We start from the raw sequence: 24,511 nt of genomic DNA, 5'->3' as shown, positions 1-24,511 counted from the left end.
GAAAGCATGTGTTCGGAAAACTATTTATTAAATTTTTTTAAAAAATGATTTTTAATTCGATGATCCAAACACGTAGTTTCCGATATTCGATCAACTTAACTTTTTACATATATGATATGCTCAACAAATCTTAAAATGTAAACGATTCGAATTATCGAAATTGGGTCCAAAAATGAACCTAATGGCCTAGCAAGTAGAGAGTCAAGAAGAGAGAATAAGGAGAGAATCCTGATTATGGGGGCCTGGAGCATAACCGTGCTTCAAAATACGAAGTGAATAACATCTCCTGAAACCAAGAGTACACGTACATAATCTATTTATGCCCATAAATTTTTTGTATTATTTGCAGTATAATACGGGAAGAATGTTCTGCAAAAAGCAACTAACTCCAAAAAGAACCTTAATCCCCCATTTATTCTCTATTTCGTGAAGAAAAGAAAAACAAAACAAAAAAAAAAAAAACAAAGTAACTAGTACCGATACAGATTTCAGCACTGGAAAAAGAGTGTAGAACAGAAAACACCTGAAAGCCTTGTTTGTGACACTCAGCCCCTCAACGCATATTTAATCCATTGCTCTTCAGGACCTAAAATTAACGATTTTCTTGCACGGTGTCTTGAACTAAGAGATCCAAAGCAAGTTCTGATGAGAAAGGGGAGAAGGGAAAAATATACAAAAGAAAAAAGAAAAAATAAATAAATTCAAGCTCCTTTAACCAACAGAATACTTGGCCTTTGACCATAATTAAGGCTCCTCGAGATATTGGGAGTGTGAGGCTGCCAGGAGGGCGGCTCCAATGCCAGAGCCATCATTGGAATGCTCGATGACAATGGTTCCAGATGCCTCCCCCAGCAACTCCTTAAGAGTGCCCTCCATAGCATTCCTAAATTTTGTGTAGTGCTCGTACAGCCCACCATCCAATGCTATCACTGACCTCTGCTTCTCCCCCTCCCTCAGTGTGTCTCTCCCCAATTTTTTGAGGATGCCTAGAATCCCAGCTGCAGCCAGGCGTGCTCCACGGAAAGAAATGATGTCACAGAGCTCGACTACTACTTTTCTTGTTTTCAGCGAAGTATTAGATATCTAAACAGGAAGCAAAAAAAAAATAAAACAAATAAGAAACCCCTAAATAACCTCCCTTTGGATAGCAAAATTTGTATTTTCTAAAGGGAAGCAAGTAATATACCTCTAGGACATCCTTTAACTTGCTCCCAACCACTCTCAGGTCAGAAGAAGTGTCATGATGCATTGCAGACATATGAGGGGTCCTGCACATGTTACCATAAGCATGAAACTCTCTTTGAAGCTCTAATAATACAACTGACAAGTGTTTATGCAAAGCACAAAACATCTGATACAAACAAAATAAATCATATGAACGCACACACACACTCTCACAAGAACCAAAAATATATATATAAAAGATTCACAGACGAATATCAAATGCACATGCTATGGTTTTTAGCTCCAATATCTGAAATGGCAATTCGTTGTTAAAGAGAAACTCGAAGTGCGTAATCATAGATCATCTAAAAGCAGTGTGCACTAACATTATGGCATGTGTTCAAGCATATAGAGTAAACAGCAAATTTGAGTAATTACTGTTCCAGGCAGACAAATTTCAACATTACATTTATGTGATGCATTGCAGAGACATGAAGAAGTGAATTACTTGCGACACCCAGCTTTCAAGCAGGATGGACAAAAACCTCATGTGGCTCACGTTATTACAATGAACAGCACATCAAGCAAGGGGAGAACAACAACAGTAGGGAACCAGTCCTAAAGCACTGGAACTCATTAAATTCCTAGGCCTCCCCAGAAAGTCAACAGTAGCAAAAATCACCTACTCGAAACAACGAATTTGTATTAAGTTTAGTATTTTATTTTTAAATTTATTTTTTGGATGGCTGAGATTGGGGTGGGGGGATGAAGATTAGTCCATTTTTCTACCATACAATGCTAAATATTTCTCAGTACAAGATGCTCCCAAAAATCTCTACTTACATACTCTTTTTCACAACTAGTTTGAAGGAGGTGTGTTCAAGACCAAATATTTGGTTTAACTACTGAAACCATTCCCATTGGCATTTGCTCATCCACCTTACCTGCTTGAATTCACTCATGAATCAAAAAGCAGTTTTGCGCACTCATGAATTGAAAAGAACTTCATGCATTCTATATTTGGTTCCATGCAACAACGTATTGGTGCCCAAGAAACCCAAGATGCTAATTAACTACAGCTTCTTTAATACTATATTGAGAAGGAAGTTGGTCAATTAAATAGAAAATGGTATAATCTCTTAATTTAAACAGGTTGATCTGCATCATTGGCCACTCCAGATATGGAGCATAGGATAATGACCAAGGCTTTCAAACTGAAACAGAATGATAAGTAAGAAAAAGCCATCCTTGGAAAACATCAGGCATAAATAGAGAGGCTATGAACACAATGGCATACCTTAAAATAAATGGAACTTTCAGTTTTGGGGGCACAGTATCACCAAAAAATGCAGCTTCTTCAGCCATCTTGCACAGAACTACGCGTAAAATTTCTCCCAAATACATGCCAGAAATCATCTTCTCAAAAATCTGTCCAAGTAGGTTAAGAACAAAAAAAGAGATGAAATCACACATTTATTGTTTCATCCATGTAAGAATTAACTAGATAAAACTAAATAGCAACAAGACAAACAGCAACCTGTTCACCGGGGTTTAAGCTCTCAGCATCCAATGCTTGATCATATTCTGTTTGTGGAAGATGCGATGAGCGGAAGTTGCCCCACTCCATGTTAATAACCTTTAAAATTACAAAGATAATATACATAATCAAATTATATGATATGTATGCTCCACGCTCAGTTGACAGCATAAACACTTCTACCCAAATAAAAGATAAGGTAGGAAAAAAGGAAAGAAAAACAATCAATTGGAGGTTTCGAAGAAGATTGAATAACATTAGACAACAAACATTAGAAAACTGCTAACCATATCTCCCGATTTAGGCAGTAGGCCATGCCACTTGGGAATTGCATGTGCGCGCTCCACATACGCTGCATTGGTTCCAGTACCCAAAATTACAGCAGCAATGACATCTGGGTTACTGTATCTGCCTCCCGCGAGTGTTCCAATGGTATCATTGACCTGAAGCAGCACAAGAAAGGCTTCTAGTTTGAGTAGTAGTAGTTCACCAAGTGAAATATTAAGGAATCCACGACACCACTCTATTGCCAGTGTTGAACATAAATCATCACCCTCACAAAAATGTAAATCCTAGTGGAGATCCTGAAAGGAGAAATGACTTACCAAAGCAGCTACACGCATATCAAGACCAACTCTTTCTATGGCTTTTGTCAACTCTGCCACAACATCTTGTCCAACCTATTATAAAGCCAGCCAAAAAAAATGGAAAGCGTTGGAAGGCAAGTAATAAACAGTGTTAAGACATGAGGTTATTGAATCCATGTCATAATAGCATGTTCTTTGTAGAGTACGTAGAGAACATAGTTGTTATAGGCGCAAGGCACATTAAGGTGCCAAAGGTCTCCTAGCGCCGAAGTGTGAGGCATAACATAAAGCACAAGCCTGAGTGAAGTAAAGTTGTACGTCATGTGTGATATGTATGTCAAATGAGTATACTTAGAACTGAAAGTAATTCAAAATATGTAACACAAACAAAAAGGTCAATTTTTCAATATATCAACTAAGAGGGCAACTAAATCAATGCACATGTACATCTTTCAAATTGGTCAATGCATCAATTAAATCAAATACCATTACAAATCTACAATAATAAAAAGTCGTAACCATAAACTTTTATATATAGTGTAATTCTGAACACAAAGAGTCAAATACTGAAGATATTTATTTCAAGTAGTCAACCATAAGCCTATGAATCTAGAATACTAAAGACCAAAAATGATTGACAATATTATTTGTAATATTATTTTTTTATTAGATCGTGACTATGATACAAAGCATATCAATTAGTATAACAAAATATGATTGAACTATTATAAGATAAAAAAGTGCAACTTCCTTGAGCCTGCTCCTTTCTAGAGCCTAGAGCCTACTGAAAAGGTGCACACCTGGTGTTTTATGAGGACTTATCTGAAGAGGCTTTGCAACATAGAATGAGGTGCTTTGTCTGAGCCTTGGCAAGCCTTTAGGAGCCCATTTAACAACTATGGCTGAGAACATAATTTCCTCTTCCAAACGAGGTTTTGTTCATCACAATTTCTAGGACAACTAAGCCAAATACTTAACCTTATCTCAACAAAACCTAACTCAATCAATCAAGAGCGACAAATTTCAGTTAAATCACAAAATTAACATGTCTTCCTTTATTATCTTAACCTAAGTAATTCCATTCTCCCTTGTCTCGTACATCACCCTCAATGTTGATAGTGTCACTCTTCTTAACTATGTAATTATGAGTCTTCAATGTACATAACCAAACTATCTTAAACAACTTTCTCTCATTTTATTTGCAGTAAGCACCAACTCTACCATCTCCCAGATTCATTCACACTCCTAATTCTATCTTTCCTCATCTTAACCTTGGACTAGTTAAAAGTAATTATTATTTAAGAAAATCAATTATTTGGGACACAATAAAGACTAGAGATTTAATGTTCAACAAAAGTATAACCACATACATATGCATAAAAAATAAAGAATTGTTGAGTAAGTATGCACATGCCTATTTAAGAAAATCAATCGTTTGATACACAATAAAGAATAAAGACTAGAGAGTTTGGGTATGTTTGGTTTGGTTTTGGGAGAGTAGTTTTTAAAAATTATTTTGGGGAGAGAGTTTAGAAATTTTTTTTGGTTTGTTTGGTTGTATATTTTGAAAATAGTTTTGGAATTTGGGAGTTTGGAATGATTTGATATTTTGTTATAACTGAGTAGATGTGTATGAGAGAAAAAGTGATTGAGAATGAGAGAGGAGAAAAAAAAAGTGATTGATTGATAGGTAAGAGAGAGAAAGTGATTTTGGAAATTGTTTTGGAAAATTTACAAACCAAACAATTTTTTAGAAAAATTTTCCCAAAATCACTCTACAAATTCAAACCAAACATACCCTATATATTTTAAAAGTAGAATCCAATATGCATAAAAGGTTTAATCAGTTACGCACGCACGCAATTATGCACAGAAGTGGAGGAAAAACTAACACCTTATCCAACGATTTGAGGGTCCACTAGGGGTAGATTTTATCGCCAAAAGAAAAGAAAAAATAAAAGACTAATTTATAGTGTCCAATAAATACAGACAATTGAGTAGCGGGGTGCACAGATAATGAAAGTACCGCTCATAGTTTAATTAATTAATTATTATTATTTTAAGTTCTAAAATTAAGTGGGGACATGCTAGCATGCTTCTCCACTGTTACAGAAATGAAGCACGTCAAAACAAATCTAATAGGGAGATTGAAAAGAACATGCAAAGAATATATTACATCCAATATTTACTTAAATGGAATAAAACATAGAATGTTCTGAAATACTACCAAAAAAATAAGCAAATTTTTTTTTTTTTTTTACAGAAACCGTACAGTGAGTGTTTGCACAACAAAATTCTGAAATGTATTGATCAGCAAGACCTCCGAACAAGAGCAAATTATAAGCACGCAAATTTCAGTGCCCTTTCCTTTTAAACAGTGGAAGTAAAACAAAATTAATAAAAAATCTATGCACACTCGACCATGTGTGTGGAAAAGATGCTCAAGCTGAATCCAACTATTGCAGCCAAATTAAACTGGAATTCTCTATTTCTTAATCTCAAAAGGAGGCTCTAACAAATCAACTAGGAAAGACTCCTATGGTGCTGTTCCATTGCGTCAATAACACCTCTTTCTAAGTCAGCACATGAAGGGAATGCAAAAGTTACACCAAGTTAAGCAGTAAGGCAAAAGAATCATCATATTAGGCAGCAATTCATATGCCTTAATATTGTTTCCAATGAAGATTATAACCATGAGATCAACAATGGAAACAAGATACAAAAACATAAGCATTCATCTCAACCAAAACTAACAGAAGCCACAAAACAACTTGTTATAAACTTCTTCAGATTGTTCAAGTCTACTTTATTTGAACCTGACAACTAAAATTAGCAACTGCAGATAATGAAATCAATTTTAAAGATAACAAAAAGTAAATGAGTCAAGGTAATTGAAATTAACCGCTTCTTCTATAGAGAAGCCTTTTGTCCATTTAATAAGAGCCCCTGATGCAATTGATGTCTGCTTAACCGGGAATGAAAAGGTGAAACCCAGTTCCCTTTGTCTATCAGGGGGAAGATGAAAATCTTCGCCTTCTGTATCAACAAATTTCTTGAGTGCTTCAGCAATAAAATCAAATAATCCCTGAAATCACCATAGTTCAAAGCTTTCAGAATATGAAAGCAAGCTAATGAGGGCTAAAGAATGTATAGCTGGCAGAATAGATACTCACGTCTGAAGTCCCAATCATCAAATTAGGAGGAATTGAAACTTCATCAAATTCTTGTTTAACAACATGATTGTCTCTCCCTCCCAATTGAACACGCAGGACACGAAAGTTTGTGCCACCAAGATCCAGTGCATAAAACAAACCTTTCTCATCTCTGCAAAAGAAACAAGCAGAAGTCCATGTTCAGCTGAACTCTTTTTTATTAGTATAAGAGATCTAGAAACCAAAAGTGCATCACCTAGGATCAAAACATTCCGTGGCCCAGTAGATATCCTTAATGTATGTAAGTTGACCCACAAAAACCAATTAATGATCACTGACATGGTTTTAAATCACAATATTGGTCATGATAACGGTTGTGGTCACAATGCTGTATCATGAGCACTAGACAGCATGTTATGAGAATTGATTATTGAAGCTGTGGATTTCCATTTTGCCAGCAAATCACAGAAAACCAAATAAAAATTGATTTTGAACCCCAAATCACTCTATTCTAATGTCTTAAATTTCTTAGTTAATTATAACACCCACAGATAAGATTTATTGTTGAAATTGTATTTTATTTGGTTTAGTAAAAATTGCCTCCACTTACCTCTCTACTTTCTTTTTGGGTCCTACAATGATAAAACAAGGGATAACCCTCCCCCTACCTCAACCCCAAGTGAAGGCAAGATTTGATCGCAAGTCCCTGATACCAAACCAACAGACCTTACCAACAAAACTAGCAGGCATCTTCCCCTTTTTTTACTTCCTATATGATTACGATCATAACCAAAACTGAGAAGTCCTTTATATAACCAGCTGTAGAAAAACTACTAAATGATTATGCAACAGAAGATATTGGTTCTTTTCTTACTTGACGGAAGCCTTCCTTTTAAGTCTTAATCACATATAAGCAGTTCGGGCATGGTCATAGGGTGCATTGGGGAAGACTTCTTGTCATTATAGTACGCATACATGAAATCTTGGAATCCATACAAGAGACGGAGTTTTAAGAGGTCTTTAAGGTCTTCAAAATTATGTGGGAGACGATTTAGCAAAACAAGGGGCTATATTGGTGAAATATGATGAAATCTGGTTTCTTTAATCTTTCCTTGAGTCATGTTTTCTATGTTTGTGATGTGTGGGTGTGGTATCATTTTGTAGGTGCCCATGTACATGGTGGTGGTGTTCCATCTCCAACCTTTTGTACTTCCCTTTAAAAGATACCTTGTACTTTATTTATTCAATAAATTGCTGGTTCCTTAATTTTTCTCTGTCTTTTTCTTTTTTAATGGTATCGTGTCCATCTCAAAAAAAATGATACAATTTAAACTTCTTAGTTTTGAATGAAGATATAGACAAAAAACTTCTCTATTTTGACCTCTAAAAGTGCTAATCTAATACAAATCCAGTTTAAATCGGAGAATAGGTGAAAATAAAATATGGTGAGATAGAGATGTTCTTCTAAAATAACTAACAAAAATTCACTTGTCATGAAACACATTAATGATCCTTGACAACCATTACCAACTGTGATGGACTTAACAGCCAATACTGGACTACAATGGCTGATATGTTGTGAATCTCACAAGGATGAATTATGTCAGTCTATGTCAGTAACATGGCTAGGAATACTATATCATAACAACATTGAGCACTAGTATTGACTAATTTTTGGACAGACTGCTTTCATATTGTGGAAATCAACCCACATTGATCACCGTCGCATAACAGTGTTGTGCAACGATTTTGACCAACTTTTCAAACCATGGTAGTGGAGAACCAAAACTCCCAAAGGTAAAAAGTACATCAACGCAGGTGGCCACATCCGTATGGCAGTGGATCCATGAGTGACTAACTTTATATTTTCCTGATCTTTTCTTTAAAGATATACATATTCTTGACTGGATAATGTCAAAACAATTGAACAGTTACTATAAAAAGTAACCAATTTTAGAGAAGATGGATACTAAAAGAAAAATTCTATGAACAATTCCATTTATATGTCACAAATTCAGGTTGCTTATATGTCCAAGGGGGAAGGATGTTCCACTTCATTATTGTCCTGCATGCCACTACTTTAGAAATAAAATCATCGTATTAACCTAAATAGACAAATTAAAATAAGATTTAGAGCCAAAGAATATTTCTTATGAGAGCCATGTACGTGGACACTAACCTCCAGTAAAAACATAAGCTAAAAGTTGAAAAAGTAACAAGCTTTAGATTTTAAGTTACATACCAAAAACATACGTAGATAGACAGACAAAACAACACTACATAGAAGAACTAATGAAGCATAGAGTCTGAGGTAAAAAGGAAAACAAACATGAGACAAAGTTAGGCTTCTCTCAACAGAAGATTCCTACATGTCAAAAAGAAACTCACAAACCCAATCAATTAAAGTTAAAATCTGCTTTTACTTCTGGAATATGCTTCTCTAAGAAATTCTTCATTTAAACCTTCTTGAGTGGAACAGTAGTCAATGTCATCCATATCCAATGGACCACAACTAAAGTCACTAAGATGGTATTTGTTTGTATTTCTTTTAATTACATTAAAAATAGCCAAAGAAACCTCAAAATAATCAGTTATTCAGTTCAGATCCCTTTTCCTAAACCACGAATCAAACCCAGAAAGCAACAGGAGTATATTTATTATAATAGGCCATTAGATAAAATACTTAACTGCATAACCACACCACATATTAAAAATAAAATAAACACTTCAAAACATATAACATTAGATTTCACCGAAGTTGATACATATAAAGAAGTATAATTCAAATAAAATACGGTAATTCTAACAAAGGAATTTATAAATTTGAATCTTTAATAAATAAAAAAATAAAGATTCAATTTTTAATCAATAAAGAGAAATCAACCGTTATCCACAAACAGTCAAATCATAAATCTGATTAATAACTAATACAAACATTAAAAGTCAATCCTAAATTCACGGTATTGATTCAAGATTCAAGCTTTAATATCAAGATCAATAAATCAACCATTAAAAATCACTAAACACACATGAATTGCCCAATTTGTGGGAAGGTAGATCCAATTCCTACAATTCCTCCAATTGATTTGAATATGTAAACAGATTTATATAAACATGAATCCATACCCGGTGGGGAGATTGTCGACGTAGCTGATTATCATCTTGAGTTTGCTTCCACCTTCGGATGCCAGACCTGCGTGCATCTCCACAGTCATGGCGTCGGCGACCTGTCTCAGCTTCGAAAGAGGGGTTCCACACTTCTCCTCGAACTCCTTCAGTATTGCCATCGCCTGCGACCACCGTCCCGAGCACTTCATGCGGTGGCGGACCACCAGCACCGCCCCAGCGCACACCGCCGCCGCGCATACCGCCGCCGCGCACACCGCCACCTTCCCCATCACAGGCTCAGAGATCGATTCAACCACCAAAAGACGAATCACACCCACAAACACACACACTCTCTCTCTCTCTCTCAAAATTTCTCTTTATTTATTTATTTATTATTATTTTTTTTATTTTTTTTGGGCTCTCTCTCTCGTCTGATTCGATTTTTTGGTATTTGAGATAGAAAAGTTAATGGTTTGCCATGTAGTGGTGATGTGTTAGGGGGGAGACAGAGAAGGGAAGAGTGAAAATTTTAACAGAAAAATGACGAATTAGAACGATTTTCTCGGAAAATTTTAAGGTAACGAAAACTAGAAAGAGGACAGATTTAAAAATAAGAGGCTAAATATTTTTTGTGCGCTTAGATATAAACATCCATGGGCCGAACTTCTTTATACTCCCATGGGATGTGGTAGGGCCTATGGGCTTATGATTAACACCTCAAATCATCTGACTCGGTTGATTTATCTTCGTTATATATATTATATATATTAACAATTTACGTAAAATAGAATATTTATTATATATTATATATGGCTCCGATTAAAAGTCTTCTTCCAGTATCATTCCTCTATTTTATTTTATTTTTTTATTTTAAATAAAAAAATAGATAATACTTAATAAGAAACAATGTTTATGAATGTTCATTTTATATATAAAATAGATAGATAGACAAATTTGTTTAAAATGAAGAAACACACATAATTCTTTAATTGCTTGATAAGTCTAATGTTTATGTGTCTTTAAGCCTCATTTTTTATTATGTATAAAGCTTAAACACACATAATTTTATAATGATATTGGGTTATATAACAAATATAGGGTGTGTTTGGTTTGGTTTTGAGAGATGAATTTAAAAAAAACAAAATTGGGGGTGTGAGTTTAGATTTTTTTTTTTTTTTTGGTTATATATTTTGAAAATAGTTTTAGAGTATGGGAGTTTAGAATGATTTGATATTTTATTGTAACTGAGTAGATATGTGTGAAAGAAAAAGTGATTGAAATGGAGAGAAGAGAAATAAAAAATAATTGATTAATGTGAAGGAGAGATAAAGTTATTTTCGAAAAAAATTTCTAAAATTATTAAACCAAACAAAATTTTAAAAATTTTTTTCAAAATTACTCTCTCAAAAGCAAATCAAACAAGGTCATAATGTTTGGTAAACACACAATTTTTATTTTTTTGGATAAGGATAAATACTAATTTTGGTTTTATCAAAGTCAGACTTTTTTAGCATGCCAAATCAGGGACAGGTTGCATTCAACCTTTTGTAGCTCATCTCATGGCAGGTTTAAAGCCCACAAAATATGACAAATAACGTTTTTGGGCTGCAATATTAAGACAAAATTATTTATTCGATTGGATTAAAAAAATCATATTGGGTGGTGGGGTAGGGTAAATAATTTTGAAATGAAGTGGTTGGTGGGATTATTCTAGAATTAGCGTTATTTTGAGAAGATAGTTATAATCAGTTTTTTGGTGAAAAGTTATTTATAAGCAGTTTTTTTTGTGAGAGAGAAAGTGGGTTATAATCTGAAAAGTCAATTATAACCCACTTCCCAAAATAGGCCTTAGATGTGTGAGATGAGATCTATATTAACTCATCTCTAATTTAATGCTAATCAAAGTCTTAATGAATGATTTTTAAATTGAAGAAAGGCCATGCTACAGACCCCAGTGGGGTAACCCCCATTGACAGCCCCCAGTGAGGTGTCACCCCCTTATTGGCTGAAAAAAAAAAAAAAAAAAAACAGATTTTAGGCCAATGAAAAACGACCCCCAGTGACCCCCATTGGGCGTGTTAGGCATTTTTCATTGAAGAAAGAGCCGAGAAATATCAAGTTATTATTTAATTAAAGAAACTGATTATACACAGACGCATGAATTGTATATAGATCAATAATTTTAAAAATAAATAAATAAATAAGTCTCACTAGAACTTATTTAATTTAGATTATAAAAGGTTAGTTCGGTAAATTACATTAAACATGCGTATTATTAAAACCAAACACTAGCTTCCTATTGTTGACTATATGATATCATATGACTCACAGTGTGCAACTTTTCACACGTAGAGAAAAGTCACCCCGAGTATGTCATACTTTTCACACGTAGAGAAAAGTCACCCCGAGTATGTCATGGCTTTATTTTTAATAGAGAAATTATAATTCAGATTATATTTATAAAAATAAAAAACTAAGAGAATTTTTTTAAAATCCCTCATATTAAGATTTTATAATATAATAGATATGAAATATTTTCATAATAACTGAGATCCCTCAAATTTTGTACTAGATAAATTTCGAACAAGAGAAATTTTGAAACACAGAGAAATTTCTAATTTACTCACAAATTTCTCTATGTTTTGACTAGTTTTGTCTGATTTACTCACAATTTCCATTGTGTTTTGAACAAATCAGAGATAATTACAGAGAAAATTGAGCTACTCACAAACCAATTCTTCTATAATTTTTACAAGAAAACACTATGCTAAGTTCATCAAAAACTTAAAATAGAAAATCTAATTACATTTTTTAAAAAAGCAAACACACACATCCCAAAAGATCAAAAATAAAATTAGAAATTAGAAATCCAGTGAAAATCAAACAAGCAACATAAATTAGTGAGAGTTTAATGTGAGCAGGAAAAATTCAAATGCCAAAAAAAATTCGAGAGAAAATTAAAGAAACAACTAGTCAGAGAAAATCAAGTAAGGCACAGAAAGAAAGAGAATCCAATGTGTTCAAAGAAAATTAATCTAAAGGGGATATCTTAGAGCTAGAGAAAATTCATCTCAAAGGGAAAATTACATACAATGAAACAAGTAATCTAAATTAATAAGAGTTTAATGTTTTCAAGAAAAATTCAAATACGAGAGAAAATTCAGCTCAATGAACAACTAACCAGTGAAAATCAAATAAACAACCCTAATTAGTGAGAGTTTAATGTGGTCAAGGAAAATTAAAATGCCAGAGAAATTAGAGAGAAAGTCAAAAAGACAACTAGCCATAGAAAATCAAATAAAGCACATAGAGTAAAATGAATCCAATGTGTTTAGAGTAAATTGTGATGCCAAAGAAAATTCATCTCTAAAGAAAAATTACATATAACAAGACAACAAACCAGTAAAAATCAAACAAGTAACATAATTTGATGGGTCAAGAAAAATTTAAATGTCAGAGAAAATCAATCAAAAATTTGGTCCAAACTCAGAGAAATTTTGCCCAACTTAGAGAAATTCAGAGAAATTTCCTTGATTTTCTCTGTGTTTTGGAAATTTCTTTGGTTTGAAAATTTTCTCTATGTATTATACAGAGAAGTAAGAGAAGAAATAAATGGAATAGTTTCTTATCAACCCTTTAATTCTTTCCTCTATAAGAGAAGTAATTCAACAAGTGATGCAAATATGTGTCCTACAAATATATATATATATATATATCATTTGTATAGAAAATAGGGACATACTCACCAATATATTGGTCATTCGACTCTATATTCATTTTTAAATACAGTAGAGTCAAGAAAAAATATACACCCAGACAGCTATGGAAGCTTGAGAATGTTGAATTGTAGAAGAAGAGGCAAATAACATAAATATCATCCACTGCTTCACCTAGTTTTTTACATTACGAAGCACAAAACGCATGTTGGACTAATCTTTTAGTCGATTCTTCCCGAAATACCACTACAGACTGTAAGGTTTCGGTGTCCTACATCGAGAATGGAGGGGAAGTTCCTGGGCTATAAAAGTAAAAATCTGGACCCTTATATAGCATCAAGGCCTTTTTTTGAGTGGTGAAATTCCTAACAGAATTCCTGTCACGACCCAAACCCGCCCCTATAGGTTTAGCATCGTAACTGGCCAGTAATCCTTGGATTACCGAAGGCCTCTGAACAGATTAACAAAATTAAGGGGCTAGCGGAAGCTAATACATAAATATAGTTGTCCAATGAGCTGTGCTGACTTATATGAAACGGAATATTTAAAAACTTTATATACATAACCGGTAGTCAACCATACATTATACCCACACACATTACAGTATTTAAGTACAGCCAACGACATCAAATCAAGCCTTAAATAAACAAAAACCACATAACTTAAACACAGGACGCTTCGGAAACCTCTACGTGAGGCACAATGGTTGGCTGACAACGGAACACAGATCTAGACAAAAGCCTTCAGACTCGAACCCCAAAATGCTCACCTATACATATATATATATATACAAACAGTGAGCTAAAGCCCAGAGAACAACATTAAGGTAAAGGGGTTAGTGAACGAAATCCGAATATATCATAAGTAGAAAACAGACCAGAGCATAATCATTTTCATATCAGAACATAATAATGGTACATCCCATAGAACACATCACAAAACGTCTTCCGACTAGAGTAATCGGTTTCGGATACCGATTAAACACATATCACCACAATGAAGTGACTAGCGAGATCTCGTAATTATTTGTATGTCATGGACCCGCATTTTCATGCCGTCCCCCATGACTTGGGACTATCTATGGATGCCATAATAGATTTCAAACATGGAATATTCGTTCACGAAAACAGATATCGTTTCAGAAATCAGAACTTATCATATTTCATTTGGAACGTAATTCATATGAACGTATCTTTACAATAACGTTACTCATAATGGCTCCAGTAAGCGGTCAATCAATCCTCGAGTCTTGACCTACAATCACAAAATACATAACACAAGCATGTCTTATCATTACACATTCAAGTGGCCATTAAGACTTAGCTTTCATTATATTGGTTCATATTCTTTCTTATCACGTTGCCTAACACACACACACTTGCAGTCTCGGAACTTAGTACATTCTTTCCTTAGTGTATTTCTAATCCATAACCTCATTACTATGGCTTAATTAAGGCTTAGGAATGCCTAAGATGCAATGAGGATGCCAAAACATGCCTTGGAACACTTAGGAAAAATTTCTAAAAATAAGGTCCACGCTTGAGCATAGCTTTCCTCGCTCGAGCGGACATGCAAAATGTGAATGATCGCTCGAGCGCACATTCCTTCGCTCGAGCGATCTGTAAAAGACATGAAATTTCTAGGAGCTTGCAATTCACGCTTGAGCGGACTTTTTTTCGCTCGAGCGGAGTGCACGCACTCAGATTGGTCGCTCGAGCGTGAACTCCCATGCTCAAGCGTAGATGCAAATTATGGAATTTCCAAATTACACCTTCAAGCTCAAAACTCGAATTCCAACCTTCAAAATACATCTCTTGGGCCCCAAAACTTGAGATAACATAGTAAACTTGTAAAACATGAAGAATTTAGGATCCTTTCATAAAATCATGGCCCAAGGGTTTGCCAAAAGTTCCCAATTTCAACTTAAACTTCAAGAATGTTTATGAACATAACATGCATGAATTTTTCTTGTATCAAACTTCTCAAAACATGATCAAACACCACAAAACAACTTGAAACTCGATGATCTTCCCTAGTACATGAAGTGGCTGTGGCACACATCGATCGGCGTGGGGCCAAGATGCTCGGCCGGTTAGATTAATAAATCTGTCCTTGCCCCAGCCCAGTGCATGAACTCCAAGGCATTGATCTATAATTGCCGTTTAGATAATTAGGCCATTTAAAAAGCCAAAAATTAGTACATGAAGTGGCTGTGGCACATATCAATCGGCATAGGGCCAAGGTGCTCGGCCGATTAGATTAATAAATCTGCCATTGCCGCAGCCAGTGCATGAACTCCAAGGCATTGATATATAATTGCCGTTTAGATAATTAGGCCATTTAAAAAGCCAAAACTTAGTACATGAAGTGGCTGTGGCACATATCAATCGGCATACGTCGTTTGGAGTTTAGCGTTAATGAAATTGCCTCGAGGTCACTACAAGCATTAGAAATAAATGGGATGGGCTTTTCGCGCCAGTAACTTCACTTACTGTGTTCAGACTCAATTCAAAACAACTTGTCGTGAATGTCAAATAGAGTTTTCTTCAAAAGCAGAGGCGAAGCTCGAACTTTGGCTGAGCTTGATACTGCAATGAATCGCGGCAGAGAACCCACCCATGCGGGAAGTGGGGCGTCCAAAGAACAAGAAAAATGTCCAAGTCGTTGAAGCAGATCACCCCGAAAGGAGAAACAGCAACGGGGAAGTTCTCCGCGACCGCGACCCAGAAATAAGGCCGACGTAGCGCCGCGACTGTTGAGTTTTGCAGTTTTTGTGGGGAATAAACCGATGACGGAGGCGGACTCCATTATTAAGGGCCCAGGTGTGGCGGTCGAGTTTGCTCGACAGATTTTTCCACCGGAGGTCCAGCAGTCGATGGTTGGTCGACAAGATTTCGACGTATTTCGAGAGGGCATCCATGGGGCGGTGAAGAGGCTGTACATTGCCTACGAAGTCGGCATGTGCCTGGGTGCCACGCGACGGGAGATAGAGAAAATAGACGAACGGATCCGCAGTTCGGAGGCTTGTGCGGGGAAAGCCGAGCCTGAGCTTAGGGAGCTTATGAAGGCTAAAGCCGCCGAACCGCATGTGGCGGGTCAATCTAACCCGATCGTGGAAGAGAGGGTGACCCAACGGCTATTGAGGCATGCCATTGCCGACCGAAATACGGCAAGCATGTTTGCCGTAAAAAATGCGAGGGCCAAGGGTTATGAGCAAGGCTTCCATGCAGGTCGGAAGGTTGGGATCGACAAAACGAAAGAGAAACTTGCAGTGGAGGTCTGCCGATGCGAAAATCGGGGATTTAAGCACGGTTGGATCGCGGCACTTCAGGCCGCGGAGGCTCTCCAAGCAAAGGGTGTCGATTCGGCGTTGCCGCTGTACCAACGTGATCATTTGCCCTTTTCCACCTTTGAAGTCGAAAAGAGCGACGATAAGGGAGACGCCGCATAAAAATATTTGTTGTAATGTTCAAACGCGGATTGCGTCTAAAATTATGTAATTATTGGTTGAATGAATAAAATGCTTTGTGTTTCAATATTCCTGTTGCTTTATAATTTTTCTTTGGCACACTTGTGTTTGCATGTTTTGTGCTTTATTTCATCAATGTTTGAATAAAGTTTTTTTTTGCATAAATGTGCTTTATTGGATAGACATTGTTCGAACAAACGGTTTTTGCCGGCTCGTCATAGCGGAGCGCTTCTCATTAAATATTTATTCAGCATACATGTTACACAGCCCTGGCAATAAATTCGGAGGCTTAATCGGCCTAAAGGTGTTGTGTTGATGGGGCTCCGAATTCGGAGACTATTTGGCCAGTCGTGATATCCACGAAGGCGCTCCGAATCCGGAGGCTTTATCGGCTCAAAAGACGTCATGCGCCGATCGGCCTCCGAATCTGGAGATTAACCAATCGTGATATCCATGAAGGGCGCTTCGAATCCGGAGGCTTTATCGGCCCAAAGACGTCATGCGCCGATGGGGCTCTGAATCCGGAGACTTTGTTTGGCCAATCGTGATATCCACGAAGGGCGCTCCGAATTTGGAGGCTTTTTCAACCCAAAGACGTCATGCGCCGATGGGGCTCCAAATCCGGAGACTTTATTTGGCCAATCGTGATATCCACGAAGGGCGCTTCGAATCCGGAGGCTTTATCGGCCCAAAGACGTCATGCGCTGATCGGGCTCCGAATCCGGAGATTAACCAATCATGATATCCACGAAGGGCACTCCGAATTCGGAGGCTTTTTCGGCCCAAAGACGTCATGTGCCGATGGGGCTCCGAATCCGGAGACTTTATTTGGCCAATCGTGATATCCACAAAGGGCGCTCCGAATCCGGAGGCTTTATCAGCCCAAAGACGTCATGCGCCGATGGGGCTCCGAATCTGGAGACTTTATTTGGCCAATCATGATATCCACGAAGGGCACTCCGAATCTGGAGGCTTTTATCGGAACACCTTTGAACTAGATTCTGTAGTAAGTGAACGAAAATCTTTGTATTACAGAAAAAGAGATGTATATGGCGAACAGTTCAGAACAAGCATCATGTCCCACAAGTTGGGTCAATGATAAAATTTGCGTAAATGCATAGAATTCCAAGGCCGTGGCAGACTCCTTCCTGACATGTCTTTGAACCGATATGCCCCTACTCCTGCCATCGAATCAATCTGATAGAGGTCGTCTCAGTTAGGACCCAATTTTCCATCAGCCGGTTTCTTAGCAGTTGGCAGTACCTTCTTCAGGACCAACTCTCCTGGTGTGTAGCGGCGCAGCTGAACACGTTGATTATATGACTTAGCAAGCTGCTGTTAATACCGCGCCATGGATGCCAGGGCACGGTCTCTTCATTCTTCAATCAGAACCATCCAAGGCCAGCATCATGTCATTTTGGCCCATATCAAAAACTGTCGATTTCAAGGTTGGGAGGCCGATCTCCAGGGGTATGATGGCCTGGGTTCCAAAGCATAGAGCAAACGGCGTTTCCCCAGTAAACCGCCTCGGCGTAGTTCGATGAGCCCACAACACACTTGGCAATTCTTCGACCCATTTGCCTTTAGCTTTCTCCAGCCTTTTTTTGATGCCGTCCAAGATGGATTTGTTAGAGGCTTTAGCTTGACCATTGCTTTGTGGATAAGCCGGCGTGGAGAAGTAAGGCCGTATACAATACTTGCTGCACAGCTGTCGGTAGACGCCACCATCAAACTAGGTGTCGTTGTCTGAGATAAGTGTTCTTGGAATGTCGAATCGTGTTATGATGTTTCTCCAAATGAAACGCTTCACATCAGTATCTTGGATGTGGGTTAGTGCCTCCGCTTCTACCCATTTTGTAAAATAATATGTCGCGACAATCAAAAATCGCTTGTTACCTAGGGCACGAGGCAGTGGTCCGACGATGTCAAGTCCCCATTGGGCCAACGGCCATGGACTGGTTATGGAGCTCAGCTCTTCAGCAGGTAGGTGGGTCAAAGGAGAGAACTTCTAGCACTGTTCACACTTTTTCACGTAGCATTCGGCATCTGCTCACATTGTCGGCCAGTAATACCCCTGTGTCACGACTCGATGGGCCAAGGACCGCCCACTAGAATGGGTGCCATAACTGCCTTCATGTATTTCAGTCAGAAGCTCCTCGACTTTGTCCGGGTGCACACATTCCAAATATGGACCAAAGAGGGATTTTTTATAAAGCCTTCCTTGCGGATCTAAGTAGTATCGCAGGGCTTTGTTTCGCAGCTTGTGCGCTTCTTTCTTGTCCTCTGGGAGCTATTTGGAAGACATGAATGCGACAATGGGATCCATCCAACTTGGTCCAGATTCTATAACATTGACCTGGACTTCCTTCGAAGGGCCAATGCTCGGCTCTGGGATGAAACCTACTTCAATGGTTCATTTAATCTCTGAGTTGATGGCGGAGGCTAGGCAAGCAAGGGCATCTACATGTGTGTTCTGATCACGCGTTATCTGGTTTAATTCATGATGGTCAAATTTTGCCAGCAAGGAGTTGACCGTTTTCATGTAAGCCGCCATACGGTTGTTTCTTGCCGCGTACTCTCCCTTTAGCTGATTGATCACCAGTTTTGAGTCACAAAATACAAGAAAACACCGAGCACCCAGAAGATGTGCATTCCGCAAACCAGCTAGAAGGGCTTCATATTCGGCTTCGTTGTTTGACGCTTTGAAACCGAGCTTGACAACCTGCTCAATTATTGCGCCGTCGGGAGCCATGATTACAACTCCGGCTTCGTTGCCCCGCTGATTGGATGATCTATCACAGTACAACTACCAAATGTCCCCAACATAAATTCTCCAGTTGGGCTCCGGTCGAATCTCATCGGACTTGAAATCGGCAAGACCCCCAGTGAATTCGGCAACAAAGTCGGCAAGCACATGTCCCTTGATTGAGGTTCTAGGTAGAAACTAAATGTGGTACTAGCCGAGTTCAAGAGCCCACTTTGAAACACGTCCTGATGCTTTTGTACTTCGTAGTACTGATCGGAGGGGATAATCTGTTAGCACCCCAATGCTATGTCCCTGGAAGTAATGCATCAGTTTTCTTGCCGCCATGACTAGAGCTAGAATGAGTTTTTCCAGTGGAAGGTAGCGTGTTTTGGCGTCAACCATTGCCTTGTTCACATAATACACTGGCCATTGCTCTCCCAGCTCTTCCTTTATCAGTATGGCGTTGACAGCCCTGTCGGCAAGTGCCAGATACAAAATGAGCGGGTGACCAACAGCGGGTGTTGTCAAGAGTGGTACTGAGCGAAGGTAGGTCTTGAGTCTGTTGAAAGCGACTTCGCATTCGGCGGACCATTCAAAAGCCTTGCCCTGCCGTAGTGTATGAAAGAATTGTCGGCAACGATCTGTAGACCGGCTGATGAACCTGTTGAGTGTGGCGGCCATCCCTATCAACTTTTGAACCTCTTTTACTGAACGGGGGGAGCCGAGTTCCAAGATTGCTGTGATTTTTCTCGGGTTAGCCTCGATTCCTCAGTGGTTGACAATGTAACCCAAGAACTTGCCAGAGCCGATCCCAAACGCACATTTGGAAGCGTTCAGCTTCATTCTATATTTGCGTAGAATGCAGAATGTCTTTTCTAGATCGGCTATATGATTCTGTTCTTCCTTGGACTTGACCACCATATTGTCAATGTACACTTCCATAGTGTGGCCGAGTTGCTCCTTGAACATGTCGGTGACCAGTCTTTGGTAGGTTGCCCCTGCATTCTTTAGCCCAAAAGGCATACCTTTGTAGCAGTAGGTTCTTCTTGGGGTGAGGAATGCAGTTTTATCCTGGTCCTCTAGATGCATGGCGATTTGATGGTAGCCTCTGTAAGCATCGAGGAAGCTCATACGTTGATGGTGAGCTGTCGCATCTACAAGTTGGTCGATTCTGGATAGGGGAAAACAATCTTTGGGACAGGCTTTGTTTAGATCCGTGAAATCAACGCACACTCGTCAAGTCCCGTTTTTCTTCTTCACCACCACTGTATTAGAGAGCCACGTAGGGTAGGTCATTTCTCTAATTACCCCGGCGTCAAGCAGCCTATCAACCTCCTCAACAACGGCGGCAGTGTGTTCTGCGGTTGATCGCCGACTTTTCTGAATGATCGGCTTGCACTTAGGATCGACATTCAAATGGTGTTGTGAAACTGACGGATCTATACCCGGCATTTCATACGGAGTCCACGCATAGACATCGAGGTTGCTGAGCAGGAAAGATATTAGCTGTTGTCTATCGGCCTGATTCAGGGAGGCGCCGACCATGAAGAACTTGTCTGGGCTTCCATCGATTTCAACTCGGTCTAAACCTTTCGTGGCCTTTTCATTTGGGAGCCGCCCAACATCGTCGAGGCTCTCTCGATCCGGCACCTCAATGGAATTCACCTGTAGTTCATTTGGCGTTTTTGCAGCAAGGAGATAACATGCTTGTGCCGATTTTTGGGAGTCGCGGATTTGCTCAATACTGTGTTCTGTCAGGAAGCGTAACAATGCTTGGCACGGCCTGCATAGTATACAACCAGGATCACCCCATGATGAGATTATACGGCGACGGCAACTTGACAACCAAGAATTTCACATCCACTGTTCGGGAGCCTGCCCGAACGGGTAGTCTAATTTTTCCCAACGGGTACTCTGGATTGGCATTGAAGCCGAATAGTGGATAAGGGGCCGGAGAAAGATCCGATTCAGAGAAGCCGAGTTTGGTAAATGTCTTATAGTACATAATCTCCGATGTGCTCCCCGGATCAATGAGTATGCGCTCAACTGTGAATCGGTTTACGCGTAACTCGATTACCAAGGGATCAATATGGGGTAGTGTTACGTCGGCCAAATCCGAATCATCAAAAGTAATGCCCTCGGCTTCATGGGGCCGTTTAGCCGGAGTGAGTTGGTCTTAAGGGTCAGACTTCGACTGAATCGCATGCACCGCCGATGACATTGGCAGGCTGTATATCATGTGGATCATGCCGAGCGGAGGTGAATCCTGTCTCAAGGCTATTGTTTTGGTTAGGTTGCCTTTTCGGACGTACTGTTGTAGCCGACCATCTTATACCAATTCCTCCAGGAGATCCTTCAGTGCATAACAACTATCAGTATCAAGGCCATGGTCCTTGTGATACTCACACTGTCTATCTCGTCTTCTCGTGTCGGGAGGTCCCACCATTTTCGACGGCCATTTGAAGAATGAAAAGTGTTGGATTTTGGACATAACCGCACTGATCGGCTCAATCAACTCTGTATATTTCTTGTCGGCGCGCCTCGTGCGCCTGCTGTCAACTTGCAGCTGTTCATTTTCTCGGTGGGAGCATTGGTCGCTCGATCGGTGTGAATCCCGTCTCTTATCTCGTTTCGCCCGATGCCGTGGTTCAGGGCTCTGAGGTGCTATAGAATTTAACGGTTGAGCAATTTCAGCATGAGCTGTCTTGTTGGTCACATTGCCGGCTTTAATCCTGAAGGCATCATCTTCCACTTTACAGTATTCTTCAACTTTCTTCATCAACGACCAAACTGTTTTGGGGGGCCATCTGGTCAAAGAGCTGCAGAGGGCACTGTCAGGATGCAATCCCATCTTGAAGGCGGTGATGGCCATGGAATCATTGCAAGCATCGTCTACCAAATTGAAACATTCCCAATACCGCGCCGAGTAGGCACGAAGGGTTTCCCCCGGTTGAATCTGCATTGCCCAGAGGGAATCGACTTGCTTTAGCTGGACCTCATTAGTGATAAACCTTGCCCTAAAGGATTTTTGGAGTTGGTGGAAGCTTTTAATCGAGCCGGCTCCAGTTTGTAATACCACTTGACAGCTAGTGGTCCCAAACTGCTCGGAAATATTCTACACATCAAAGCCTCGTCATCTGCATGCAATGTCATGGCTTGCTTGTAATGGCGGATGTGATCGGTGGGGTCTAATTTACCATCGTACAAGATGAATGACGGTGCTTTGAATTTCTTGGGTAGCACTGCCTTTGCAATCCGTCGTACAAAATGATCATGTTGATCTTCATCCAAACTGTTTCTTCTTTGCTTATGCCTTATACGGGGACTCTCTTCAAAAGAACTGGAAGTTTCAGATCGTCCCTTCTTCTTGGGCTCCGGGGATAATGAGTCGAAGTTGCTATTAGTGTATTGTTGTCGGGCTCGAGATCGTCGACCACCTGTCCTCACAGGTCGTTCTGGGCCTTGGTGTGCAGCTTGTTTGGACTTTGCCACCTCCAAGGCCAAATCCTGACGGAGACGTTCGTTCTCTGCGATCATGTTCTCCAACCTTTGTTCGTTTTGCTTTGCTTGTTCCATGATCGCTTGCATTGCTTCATGCTCTAGAGTCGAGGGTGAGGCGAAGTTCAGAGCACATCTTACGGGGATGGTCTCTGGTCCAAGCATGTTTGTTGGAGTGAGGTCGTCTCTCTGCGTGGTTTCATCAGTGACTATCGGAGGGTCTTCCGTTACGCCCGCCATGGATGTGTTTGAGTATTTCCACAGACGACGCCAATTGTGGAGAAATGGTTTGGAAATACTTTTCCGATCTTGGGGGATGCTCGTGATCCTCTTCTAGCCACCTAAAAAGGAATGAACACTCCGGTCGGGGGTGCCTGAATTAGCACTCTGACGGACAAATCAGTCTTTACACTTAGGGTTACTTGTATTCTAAGTTAAGCACAGTAATTCTCACATACATCTTTCTGGCTGATGTTCTTTTATTTATATATTTTCTTCCTTGGGCCTCGAGATTAGGTCCATTTCCAACTCTCTATTCGGCACATTTTGTAGTAGACCGCTCTTTACTCGGCCCCTTACTTAATCGGCTATTTGGCCGAGTAGAGTTGGATTCGAGCTTACGAGCCGATGCCGAGTGCCACGAATTTCGACTCTCCCAGGTTCGACTCTCCGGAATCTCTACGACTCCCAATACTCGGCCCCCACAACAAGGTAAATGAAAATGATAATATCATATTTGTAGTATAAAGAACTAGAAAATTATCCCAATAATAATAATAATAATAATAATAATAATAATAATAATAATAATAATAATAATGTGCGGTTAAAATTCAATTTATGTGTGAGTCCCACCATATAAGAATTAAATCTAAATTACATACTATTTTTTCTTCTTCTTATTATTATTATTTTGTCTCAATTGTTGATCTCTAGCGTTATATCAAATTATAATGAGCAATTGAAAAATCTATATCTATACTATATATATTATATTATATATATATATATATATATTATATAACCAAATGTAGTTATTTTGTCAAAAGCCTCCAAATATTTATTCCTAAATTCTCATAATTTTAAAACTCTCTTTTCCTACGTGGCAACCTTCTTTGATTGCCTTTCATATTTTCTATTTTTCTTCATTTTTTATTTGTTTGATTAATTAAAATTAAAATTAATTTCATTGCTTATGGATAATAAAGATTTGAATTTCAAATTTCTTCCATATAGATAAACATATAAAAACCTAAAATTAATTTTATAGTCTACAGATAAAGATAAAAATTAAACAATTAATTTAAAAAATTAATTTCATAACTTTTATATAATTTAAAATTTCTTCCCATAAATAAACATATAAAAGATGATAAATAACTTATAAAAATTAATTTCATGGCCTACAAATAAAGATAAAGATTAAATAATTGATTTAAAAAAAAAGAAATTACTCCCTTTTTTTTCACCTTCATTTTGTAATAACTTATAAAAATTAATTTCATGGCCTACAAATAAAGATAAAGATTAAATA

At 38.5% G+C, this 24,511-nt stretch overlaps 1 protein-coding gene across 1 annotated transcript; it reads right to left on the bottom strand.

The window, feature by feature from the left end:
* Positions 1 to 316: 316 nt before the first annotated feature.
* Positions 317 to 10,285, bottom strand: LOC114306807 (hexokinase-1). Its single transcript, XM_028252110.2, has 9 exons — positions 9,567 to 10,285; positions 6,462 to 6,612; positions 6,191 to 6,373; positions 3,307 to 3,381; positions 2,989 to 3,144; positions 2,702 to 2,800; positions 2,462 to 2,592; positions 1,187 to 1,268; positions 317 to 1,083 (listed from the first exon to the last, which is right to left on the bottom strand). The coding sequence occupies exons 1-9, from the start codon at positions 9,836 to 9,838 to the stop codon at positions 745 to 747; spliced, it is 1,488 nt and encodes a 495-aa protein (XP_028107911.1). The 5' UTR covers positions 9,839 to 10,285; the 3' UTR covers positions 317 to 744.
* Between the last annotated feature and the right edge of the window lie 14,226 nt (positions 10,286 to 24,511).

The sequence above is a fragment of the Camellia sinensis genome, chromosome 13 (assembly GCF_055761805.1).
Source record: "Camellia sinensis isolate YWXY chromosome 13, ASM5576180v1, whole genome shotgun sequence".
Classification (NCBI taxonomy): Eukaryota; Viridiplantae; Streptophyta; class Magnoliopsida; order Ericales; family Theaceae; genus Camellia; species Camellia sinensis.
This window is presented reverse-complemented; position numbering and strand designations above follow the sequence as displayed.

Excerpts from the sequence above, each read along its gene's own strand:
- LOC114306807 (XM_028252110.2), bottom strand. The coding sequence starts at position 9,838 with ATGGGGAAGGTGGCGGTGTGCGCGGCGGCGGTATGCGCGGCGGCGGTG. Across the intron at positions 3,382-6,190 it reads GCTTCTCTATAGAAGAAGCG|GTTGGACAAGATGTTGTGGC; the intron begins GTTAATTTCAAT and ends GCTTTATAATAG. Across the intron at positions 3,145-3,306 it reads ATATGCGTGTAGCTGCTTTG|GTCAATGATACCATTGGAAC; the intron begins GTAAGTCATTTC and ends GTGCTGCTTCAG.